Raw genomic sequence first — 11042 nt, 5'->3', positions numbered from 1 at the left:
TGTGGTAGATGCCTCAAACAAAACGGGATGTGCCGTATAGACATGTGAGTAGTGAGTCTGAAAGGAGCATGTGTTGCTGATATGTAGACATCTGACATGTGACACTTGTTTGCCACATCCAGGCTTTTTGTGTTGAAGGCCGGTAATGTCTTTATTTGTTCAGTGACAAATCCAGTTGAAACTATAGATTTACATTGTTTTTAATAATAAAGCTACACTAAAATATAGTTGCAAAAGTTGCAACATCTTAATTTTGTGAAAGTTTGTACTCATCCAACTAATAATACTGTGTATTTAAAGGGCCAATTTACCCAAATTGAGAAAACAAAACATTTTTTCCATGTTTACTGTAGTATTTTAGAACTCTTGAACGCTTGTTAAGGACATAGTTACCTCTGTATAAATCTGATGGTTTGCTCTGTCTGTATAGAAATGTATAATAGAAGCTGATGTTTGAAGGTGATTGCCTGAGTTCGGGCGAGTGTCGGTCCAGGAAACACCTGACAGCGGGAGGCCACACAAAGCCGTCTCTCCCATTCTACTGGGTGAAGCATCAATTATTTAGCTCGCTCTAAATGTGGGACATGAGGAGGTCAGGCGAGATTCTCCTCCCATGCTGTGGATGATGCTGACTTGCCAGAAGGCTGCTTCTGCTGATGATAATAGTGATGGCGATCAGGCTGACGATAATGAGTTATTATCATTGCAGACATGATGATTCATACTTCATACAGAGGAACACTTGTGCGTCTCGGCTGCGTAGAATACCTCTGTGTCTCCTTGATTCAGATATGAAACTCCCCACAGCTACAAAACAAAGCCACCCACACACACACACACACACACACGCACACACACAGTGGGCTATTGAAACATTTCAGCACGGATAAGCAGGATGATGACACAGACAGAGCTTGCTGATACAGTATAGATGAACCCACTAGGCACAGTACCCTGTGTTTCCATGGCAACAACATAAGGCCTTTCGACAAGTCTGGAGGGTCAGGAGAAAGAGTTGAGATGGTGCCGGGACGGTGCGAGGAAAGGTGGGTGGGGGGGGTGTGCCAGGCAGCTTTTGAAGGTGAACTTTGTTGCTTTCTTTCCTTTTCAATCAATGCTGCAGTGTTGGATCCTGGTGCTGCATGTCATGGTGAGGGATGAAATCAAAAACGTATTTTTCCAGAGGAAACTTGAGGCTAAAGGTGTGATGTGACTGACTCCTACTGTTTCCAGAAAGGACTGGATGCTCAGTGCTGGGCCGGGCACACTGAAGCGGACGCCGGTTTCCTGGCTGCATTGGTTCAGCTGCTGTTATAGTGTTGGATAACGTCCTAAAACCGCCACAGCTACCATGAGCCTGCTCGCGTGTCTATGTTGTGTGCTACTGGACCTCATGGTGGTCCGCGGTGAGTACATGTTTGATTTTTTTTTTTCTGTTTTGATATTGGATTCTGTTGCTGCTGTTGCTTTTCATTCAATTAATGCTGAGAGGGTGTCCAAGTGTTAAACCCATTTTCTAAAAGAATACTAGTTGGATGAGAAGATTGGCTTGGAGCAAAGACTTCCTGGATTTGACACTGGGAACAGGGTTCCTCCAAAATGTTTACATAATGTTATTTTCATCTATATTTAAAAGGAAATATTCTTTACCACTCCCGACATGTCTCCTACTTAGCCTAAAGCCGATGTACAGTTGAACTGTTGCATAAGGCAGACAGGGAGACCCCCCACTCTAATGTCAGAGCCCAGAACGAGGAGGTGGCACCTAGAAGGTCAGGTTATATTGGATTACTTTCATTATACAGTGGCCTCCCAGGTGACAGAAAACCACTAATTGTTAGGTCGGGTCAATGGGCTTGTAGGGGGGGTTAGGAGGGCTTTCTTTGTCTCTGATGACTCTCCATGTTTCTGTAGATGGACTCTTTAAGCATGACTGAAATCCACACCTGGGGAGTTGCCATGTTTCTACATAAGTAGGGGAAAGTATGTTTTGGGAATACGGTCTCTCCATCCGCTTTGGGAAGCATTGACTTGGAATGACATTCAACAGTTGTCAGGAGGCTTTTCTGATGAGAGGCAAAAACATCCCCAAGAATCAACAGTAATATGAAACCCCTCTAAGTTCATCTGCCACGGCGCCTTTTTTACGCCTTTGTGCTTTGTTTTCCATACAGGCCGTGTGCTCACGCAGGGCCGTATAGTAGGTGGTCACACCGCTGCACCAAACTCCATCAAATACATCGTGTCGCTGCAGAGCACCAGGGGCCAACACTTCTGTGGTGGATCACTGGTTCACAGGTACTGGGTGCTTACAGCGGCGCACTGTAACATCGGGTGAGAATGTTCATAGTTCATAGTAGCCTACAACATAGCTGTCATGAATAAACTGAAAAGTTGATCCTTTTTGTTGTTATTGTTAAATCACAAAACCTTATTGTCGTGATCTCTACGTTGGGAAGATAACATGCTTCTTTCTGTTTAAACTCTTTTTTTTTTGCTGTGTTAGCAGGCATTTTTCTCTTGCCGTACAAACAGCGGTTTGCTGCTAGCGTCATAGCTGTTAGCATGGCTGTGGACGATTACCGTTCTAGCCTAACTGGTTAGTTAAAGGAAGGAGCATCAAACAACAATCAAGGCTGTTTTTCTCCCCCATGCATGGATTATCTTTACATACGACTCCCCTCGTAAATCTAAAATCTGACCTTGTCTGAACTTTCCTCAAGGTAAAGATACAATTGTCGCTGAAACACGTAAACAGGCAGTGACATTCTGCTGGCGTTCTCTCAGTGGTCTCCACGGAAGTCAGTGTGGAGAAGCTCACTTGGCATGGTTTTACTCCGTGAGCAGATGGTCTCAACAGATGCCTAAAAGCAAACATCCATTCTGCTAGGTGACGTCGAAACGATGCAAAGTGGTCGTGACGCAAAGTAAACCCGTATACAGGCCAGTAGGCAGTCAAACAGCACTTAGATGCTGACCTTGGCGCATCATCAGTGTGTGTACAGTGTGTGTGTGTGTGTGTGTGTGTGTGTGTGTGTGTGTACAGTGTGTGTGTGTGTGTGTGTACAGTGTGTGTGTGTGTGATTTTGTCTGGATCCTGGCCCTGCCTGCACACAGTAAGCCATTGTTCCCTCACAGACAAACACTTCTGGCTTCATTTGCGTGACTGACTTTGAATCCTGGTTAGATTCGTCATGCATGTCGTTACATATCACTATGGTAGGCTAATAAATCACGATCATAACAGCTCCAATTTATGATGTTGATGTCGCTGATTTCTACTCTGAATGATCAAATCTCAAGGTCGTGGGCTACTTAGTGCTTCATATGTTGGTTAATGTGATGTGAAATGGAAATGCCCTGTGTTTTAGGGCAGAGCATATGATGATAGTGGCGGGCGACTACATTGTAAATACCTTTGAGGGTACTGAGCAGTACGCTAAACCCCGCAGGCTGGTAACCCATCCCCTCTACAACGGGAGCACCAACAATGCTGACATCATGCTCATTAAGGTATACTGCAAAAACTGTTAGCCACACAGCAATGGTTATATGTAATATGGGATGTAGATACATTTGGACAGATTTTGTCATTGATAGTTCGTCTTTTTGTGCTTTGTTTAAATATTTCACTGAACTTTTAACCATAAAAGACATTCATATCTTAATAATGTATTCTAAATTAATAGTATATTTTCACACAATTATATTCATTTTGTTTACTTTTTAATTAAAGAGTCCACCACACCCTGTATGTTATCTACATGACGCCAAATGTCACCAAAAGACCATGAAATCTTGTATTCTTTGTGACAAAGTAGGGAAAGCAATGTATTGAAATACAGGTTAAATATATTGTATGCTCTACAAAGACATTTTTAAGTCTCTGTTTTTCTAAATCAATGAGACCATGTCTTATGTTGATTCCCTTTCAAATTTAAAGTTGCATTGCTATTTTTGGCCACATAGAACAACTTGAAGTTGACATGGTTGTCGAGTAATTAGCGAACCGTTTTAAAGGCCCGGCAGACACAGACAGAGCAACATAATCACTCTTCATCACTTTCCTCGCCAGCAACTCGTTAACTTTGTCTGCCTGCTGTTTGTTGTTGGGCAGATACGGAGGGTTTAGTGGAGAAATAATATTAAAATGAGGGTTTTTGGGCCAAATCTAAAACCATACGAAATTACAATAAAGGTCATGCAGGGGATGATATTTTTTGTTGTTGGTTTAATCACTATAAACTCTTCCGCCATTGATTCATTTTTAATAAAAAGTTGAAATGATCAATGTGTATTTTGATGATGTTTGACGAATGAAGTCTTTTCTCCTTCACTTAACTCTGATTGGAAGCAGTTGCGGGCCCCCATGGTGCTGAACAGGTTCGTGTCTCTGGCGCCTCTCCCCAGGCAGGGGACGGGAGTGGTGGAAGGCTTGGTGTGTCAGGTGTCTGGATGGGGCTACAACAGTCTGGGTGGAGGCCAGGCCCTCTTCACTCTGAGGACGGTCACAGTGCCCATTGTTTCAACCGCCAGGTGTAACGGCAGCGAGTCCTTCAACGGAAACATCACAGCAAACATGATCTGTGCTGGCTACAGGACCGGAGGGAGAGATGCATGCAAGGTACATCGTCTTTCATTGGTGGCTTAAACAGTTTCAGCTGTAAGGTGAGTGGCTGTAGCACACCAGTGGCTGCACAATCTGCTCTAGTGTGACCATTTGATAATTGAAGAGCGATTAAATCAATTTCTAAATAATAAATCCCCCAACGTGACGCCCTTAGTTCCCAGTGTATATCAAATAGCACAGGGTCATCCTTTTTTTCACATCAGAGCGAAACAATAACACAGTGTTGGGAAACTTAACTGGGTGACAGTTAAGGATATACAGTTCATTATGTCAGTGTTGATTCAGCTACAAGCTTTTATTAAGTTATGAAAGTTACAGAGGTGAAGGAAAAACAACTCTTACATAACAGCAGCACTGAAAACCATGCTGTCATTTTAAAGTGCAGACAACAGCGTGCTCTGATTTGGTTTTTGGTATAATGAAAGAACTGCGGCCCCAACCTTTGATGTGAAAAGAAAATTACATGAAATGCAATGTGTCATATACCAGTAGGCTATATTTTGCCTTAGGTAAAGAGCTGAATGACTAATTAAAAAGCGCTATATTTATCCCTGTGGTAGGCAACTTTGCGCGTTGGCATTTCCAAGTGACAGGAATAGTTTATGATTTGATAAACCCTTCATTCCTGTGAGAAGACAGATTTGTTTCTTTAATGTCTCATATTATAAAAAAAACGTCCAAATGGCACACGCAAATTTATCACATTTGTGGGGCATCTTTAGCATGAGATGAACTCACATGCAGGCACATGTTAATACCTGTCGCATGTAAAACAATTAATGTAATGCTGCATTTGTGTTTGGGCATTTCACATGTGATAAAGAAATTCACATGATGAATACATAAAATATTCTGTGCTTCGCATGTGAAATATAGTTTTCTGAGGTATAGTGGGTTTATTTTAGGTCTATTGTGGGAACAGGATGTTCACCTCTGTTAGACCATCATCTTAAATGCCTTGCTTGCTCAGACTTTAGTGTTATTTAGTGTAACTCCACCAAGGACATTAAAAATGGCTTCATAGTAAACTGAGAAACGCCAATCATTCGTTTTTTCATGTGATGTGATAACTGATGGAGGGTGTTGTCTTGTTCCTCCAGGGAGACTCCGGCGGGCCGCTGGTGTGTAGGGGGGGTGTCTACGGCATGGTCTCCTGGGGCAACGGCTGTGGTGATCCTAAGTTTCCAGGAGTCTACACAGCCGTGTCCAAATTCCGCCGGTGGATAGACCAAACCATCTATGGGCCATATCTACGCTGTGGTACATACTGATGAAGAAAACGGAACAGAGAACACGAGAAGTCGCCGTTTATGCCTGAAAATGTTAGTGCTGGCTTGGACCAAAAGTGGTGCAAAATATGAAGAGCTTCCTCTAAACCACTGTTCTGATTATAATGGTAGTTTTCAATAACCAATATAATGGTTATGCATCTTTTATTCTCTTATTATCTGTAGCTGGACAGTAATTTCTAGGAACTACAGTGGGCACTTTATAAGTCATGTAATCCAGTGATGTCAAGTTCATAACTTGTAAAATATGCTATTTTAAGGCAATAAATATTCTAATTTGTGCAGAGTGAGTTGTGTTTTGTCTGTGCTTTAAGCACTGGTTTGAAGAGGGCGGGGCTCCGGTTGGAAAAGGTGATGTCACAAACCTCAATGCTAAACTCAGGGTTTAGCATCATTTGAATGAGAATCTGATGAACATTGTGGAGTTATTTGTGTATTTAAAACAGAGAGAAGCAGACAGAAGACTCTACAATGCGTTGGATTGGATGATTCTGCAGTGAAAACAGGGTAAAAAGGAAGAGGTTGCTAATGCATATCTGTGATTTTTATGAAAACAAAAATACAATATTGGTTTCAGCTGAAAGTGACTTGAGGGTTTAGCTCCTCTTTAAGATTGGAAACACATTTTTCAGGTGCTTAAAAGCAGCTGAAGCATGATGCGAGTGCATACATTATAATAATTGAAAGAAAAATCCCACACGCTTGCAGTGTTGCTCATTTAGATACACTGAGGGGCTTTGCTGCTTACTTGATTTGGTGTGATTACACAGACTTTGTTACTATTCACCGCTTTTTCTTCAGTACATCTTATTTAAAAAAAAGTCAACCACATTGGGATGTTGTGATGGTAACATGTTTGTGGGTTTTGCTTGAATTGCATTGCGTTGTGACCAGCGCCTCTATAGCCCTTATTATATCAAATTAAAACAATCAATATGGAAGGCAATTTACAATATAATGTCGTGAAACTGAACAAGTTGTTATGAAGATGTTCTGATAGAAAAGGTGAGCCTTTGCTATAAGCATGATTTCTGAAAGTCCAGGGAGTGGGTGTGCCATGAATGCACCTCCTCTATGAATAGTCGACGGCATATCAGAGCCATGCTGCAGGCTCTGATATCGCCTTCCATTTCATTGTCTGCGCAATGATATTTGGTTAAATTCCTCTTGAGAAAGAATAGCCCGTGTCAGGACGTAATACCCGTATCCGATTTATGAGATATCTTTGTGCTGCTGTTCCTGGACGACAGATTCATGTAAACACTGCAGACGGTTCAACCTAAAGACAAACCCAGGAGGCTTCACTTCACAAAGCAAACCAGTTTTCGGAGCGCCCTCTGATCTCCTAACGTTACACCCATTGTCAGAACAAAACACCTTCTCAGACTGGATCTTTGTGGACATTTTCAATATGTTTTTTTATCATGAATCATCATCTTCTAAAAGACAGTGTGGGAGGTCAATTTTTGGAATAGTGGAGTTTATGTAGTTATACCTATCACTTGAATTTAAAAAAGAAGCTATTAACATGTCAAATTAATCTGGATCTACTGAGTAAACCCAGTAATACAAAAAATATCATCAAATCCAGAATATGGATTGATTAGATTGTTACCCATCTTCAACATATATCTATATATCCAACCCCCTAGGAGCCTTTATTCTCTAGAAACTGTGGTGAAAACAGCGCAGGCCCCTCGCATTCATCTGGAAGTGCGCCATAGGGCCAAAAGTCACATCTCAGCCTTTAAAACACTGCCATCCTCCGGTGACGTCTGGTGGGAAAAAGCCAATACGTTATGCTCAAATAAATCGCCAAATGTGTAAAACTGTAATAGAGGTCTGGAGACGTGACAACTCTTAACTTGTCGTGTGGTGACACGTAAACGACGTGTTCTTCCTGCACCTGCACCGGGTTCACATGCATTGTGCCATCTCCGAATATATATAAAGTCGCCATTTGTTTGATTGCATCTCGATCCCGGAGAGTGGAGCGTCGGCACGCCACGACTCCGACTGGAAGCTTCTCTGGGCTGCACCAGAAAACCCCCCGTACACGCTCCCTCGCCCAGGTCTCCCCGGGATCCGGGTTTTGCATCGCTCCTCAATTTGCATTTCTTCCTCAGATTTTCCGTGCGAAGGCTTCAGCCGCTCGAAACCAGCGGGCGCGCCACGGCTCTGTTGTACGTGCGCCTCCATTTCCAAAACAGCAATACGCGCAGAGGAAAGAAACAAAGAAAAAGGGAAGGGAAAAAAACAACCATCTGGACATTTTTTTTGAATAATGTTGCCGAAGCTCCACGAGCGAGGAAACTGAGGACATTTGTACTGTTATTTCTGTTGCGTGCCCACGGAGACAGACACGTGTCTTCGGGGGTAAACAGAAAGGGCTAGATCGTGTCGGCAGATAGCATTGTTTTTCTCCCCCCCCCCCCCCCCCTTTTGTTTGTTATAGACGACCGCGTTGAAGCTTGGCGACGAGCTATACATTTCAGTTTGTGCGCCTTGGTGATAAAGACGCATTTGGAGATGTCGGAAGTGCTGCCTTTCAACGAAGAGAAAATGAGTCATTATGGAAATGAGGGCGACGAGGGACACCTTTCCTTCACCTGTCGTCTTCAAGACACCAACAACTTCTTCAACGGATCGCAGAACAAACGTCCGCCGAAACTCGGACAAATAGGCAGGAGCAAACGGGGTAATTATATAATTGAGGCGTTTTCTGTCTGTGTGGCGATGTGTTGAATGCGCACGTAGGTTACCAATGGACCGTAATTAAGGATGGCTTCCCTGTGAAGCCCACAAAGGCGACACCTTCGCCTTGATGTGGTCTTCAGTATGGCGCACATATACATCAGAGACACCTTTGTGTTTGCATGCGTGTGGGATGTATGGTGTTTTTTTAATATTCTATTCGCATTGCAACACAAGTTGGATGCGCAGTGCGTGCTGTTAAATGCCTCCTGAATGCTGCTCAACAGAGTTGTGCTTGAATGTCCCCTCCCCAATGATTGGTTGGAATGATGATCAGATTTCTATGGTTTTGCAATTATGATGTGTGTGTGTGTGTGTGTGTGTGTGTGTGTGTGTGTGTGTGTGTGTGTGTGTGTGTGTGTGTGTGCGCGCGCGCGTGCGTGTGCGTGTTTGCACGATACATTTAGGCAGTGTTCTACGTTGGCTTCTGTGTGTCCTGAATTCCTGATGAAAGCCATGAGATGGTCCTTGAAAATTGAGGCTCTCTTGTGGTGGCACATGCATGCAAAGGGGGCCGAACACACAGCTGCACATGCAGTAGTCCACAGAAACTACATGGACCAACATGGCACACGGGCAGACATGTAGGAATCCCATCTGTAGGTGCACAGCAAGAACAAGCGCAGACATGCACGTTCACAAATGTGCAGCACGCACACACACACACACACACACACGGTCATGCCCATGGTCTCTCACGCATGCACACACACACACCACTTCTGCTCACACAGCACAGTGCTAATGGTTTCTGTGCTTTAATGCCCTTCTGTCAGTCTGTGGTGAGTTTTTTTTTTTTTTTTTTTCCGGAGACGCCACACCAAGATGAGCCTCCCTCATTAACTCTCTCCCCTGTCATCCACAGTTGTGATTGAGGATGAGAATGGCGACGACGAAGCGCTGAAAAATGGAACAGAGAAAACCCCGGCAGAAGCTTAAAGCGTTCGGCGCAAACAACCCCCCCTAAAAGACACTCTTGGAATTTTTTATGGCGATATTTACCAGTTTTAATCCAAAGACACTGTATATAAGCACTTTCTCTCATGTGGCAGCAAGCAGCACTTCCACGCCCTCCTTTCCCAGTCAGCCATGGCCACCCGGGTGAAACGTACTGACAGGGGCAGGAGATGGGAGCGATGGAGACCCCCAGGTGGACCCCCCCTCCCCCCGATCTAACACACACACACACAAATACACCCTCGATTACGGGGTTTTGCCATAAATTCAGAAGCAGGAGAAGACAACAAGAGGGGGGGAACGAGGTGGAGGAAGGAGGCAATGCTGTCGAAATGCAGAAATCAGGGACAGGATACAGAAATCTAATATAAAAACTAAAGCACACACTTCTATCTATCTATCTATATATAAATAAATCAATAAAACCTATGGTACCATTCTTTCTGCTCTTCATTTTGATTGAGGGTGAGTAACAGAGTTTTGTAAATATGGAAAGGGTAGCCCATATTTTCTTGCACAAAGTGGGAAACTGGTTTGTTCTCTGTGTTGAAGACTTTATTTATTGATCCTTTGGAATTTGTCTTTTGCAGTGACCTAAGGCCAGAGGGAGTGTTCTTTTGTATGTTGAGGAAACTTTGAGTGAATGGGATTGACATTTTTTGTTCTTTTTCACTTAATAATTCTCGATGTTGCCTGAGTGTTTTTTGTTACCATACTTTGCAGCTAATGAGTCATTTATATACAGTGTACCTCCCACCTGTTTGTAAGCTTCCCAGGCTTTCACCTGGATTGGTTGATACTGTAACTTGACTGTACACGCCCTATTGATAAACTATTTATATTGCATTGTGCATTATCGTGTGTGCCAAATCTCATGAGGGATAAATACTGTACCAGACAACTTGTTCTTTTTATTTTTGTGCTTTATACATTTTACTCATATAATTCAGTTGTTTTGGTGGGTCGCCAATTTTTAGGGCTCTTTCTTAAAACACTGAGATACCAACTCATGCATGGCAAATATGAAATCATGCATGCACGGCAGAAGTTCTGAAACTCTTGTGTATTCTTGAAGCACCTCGTATACAGCTTTGAATGACAAACCTCGAGAAACAGTCTTAATTCTGCGTTGTACTGTACAATTCACACTGATTTGTACAGTGGCCTAATATCTTGTAATAAAGATTATGACAAAGTACTATTTACTGTTTAGTGTTGATTGTGGTTTAAGGAAATTATGTACTTGATGTTGCTTTCTTTTGTTTTTTAAACTGTTTTAAAAAACTGTAGCAAAAACACATAATCTAGTTTTGTATCGGAAAGATGAAGACACTAGCAAATAGCTCGGCTGACTTTTGGACTTGTTCCTTGTACCGTTTCCCCTGTTGTTTATTGGATTGCCTATCTGGCTG

General features: G+C 42.9%; 2 protein-coding genes across 6 annotated transcripts; both read left to right on the top strand.

Annotated features, from left to right (window-relative positions):
- The first annotated feature begins 1063 nt into the window (after positions 1 to 1063).
- LOC311021970 (trypsin) lies at positions 1064 to 6200 on the top strand. Of its 5 annotated transcripts, none has more exons than XM_084022929.1 (6): positions 1064 to 1150; positions 1234 to 1406; positions 2175 to 2298; positions 3453 to 3513; positions 4358 to 4624; positions 5731 to 6200. In XM_084022929.1, exons 2-6 carry the CDS (start codon positions 1352 to 1354, stop codon positions 5899 to 5901), a joined length of 678 nt encoding a protein of 225 aa, XP_083879055.1. In that variant the 5' UTR covers positions 1064 to 1150; positions 1234 to 1351; the 3' UTR covers positions 5902 to 6200. The 5 variants fall into 5 exon arrangements, with proteins under 5 accessions (XP_083879055.1, XP_083879053.1, XP_083879054.1 ...); XM_084022927.1 differs by having other exon boundaries at positions 3372 to 3513; XM_084022928.1 differs by having other exon boundaries at positions 2175 to 2334.
- Positions 6201 to 7979: 1779 nt separating this feature from the next.
- camk2n1a (calcium/calmodulin dependent protein kinase II inhibitor 1a) lies at positions 7980 to 10828 on the top strand. Its single transcript, XM_084024457.1, has 2 exons — positions 7980 to 8617; positions 9539 to 10828. Exons 1-2 carry the CDS (start codon positions 8449 to 8451, stop codon positions 9610 to 9612), a joined length of 243 nt encoding a protein of 80 aa, XP_083880583.1. The 5' UTR covers positions 7980 to 8448; the 3' UTR covers positions 9613 to 10828.
- Positions 10829 to 11042: the final 214 nt, after the last annotated feature.

Source organism: Eutrigla gurnardus, assembly GCF_963514095.1.
Source record: "Eutrigla gurnardus genome assembly, chromosome: 2".
Classification (NCBI taxonomy): domain Eukaryota; kingdom Metazoa; phylum Chordata; class Actinopteri; order Perciformes; family Triglidae; genus Eutrigla; species Eutrigla gurnardus.
Note: the sequence above shows the minus strand (reverse complement) of the source record. Positions and strands in the feature narration are given on the sequence as shown.

Coding starts and splice junctions, on each gene's coding strand:
- LOC311021970 (XM_084022925.1), top strand. CDS start 1,352: ATGAGCCTGCTCGCGTGTCTATGTTGTGTGCTACTGGACCTCATGGTG. Junction 2,335..3,371: donor GCGGCGCACTGTAACATCGG/GTGAGAATGTTC, acceptor CCTGTGTTTTAG/GGCAGAGCATATGATGATAG. Junction 4,625..5,730: donor GAGGGAGAGATGCATGCAAG/GTACATCGTCTT, acceptor TTGTTCCTCCAG/GGAGACTCCGGCGGGCCGCT.
- camk2n1a (XM_084024457.1), top strand. CDS start 8,449: ATGTCGGAAGTGCTGCCTTTCAACGAAGAGAAAATGAGTCATTATGGA. Junction 8,618..9,538: donor AATAGGCAGGAGCAAACGGG/GTAATTATATAA, acceptor TGTCATCCACAG/TTGTGATTGAGGATGAGAAT.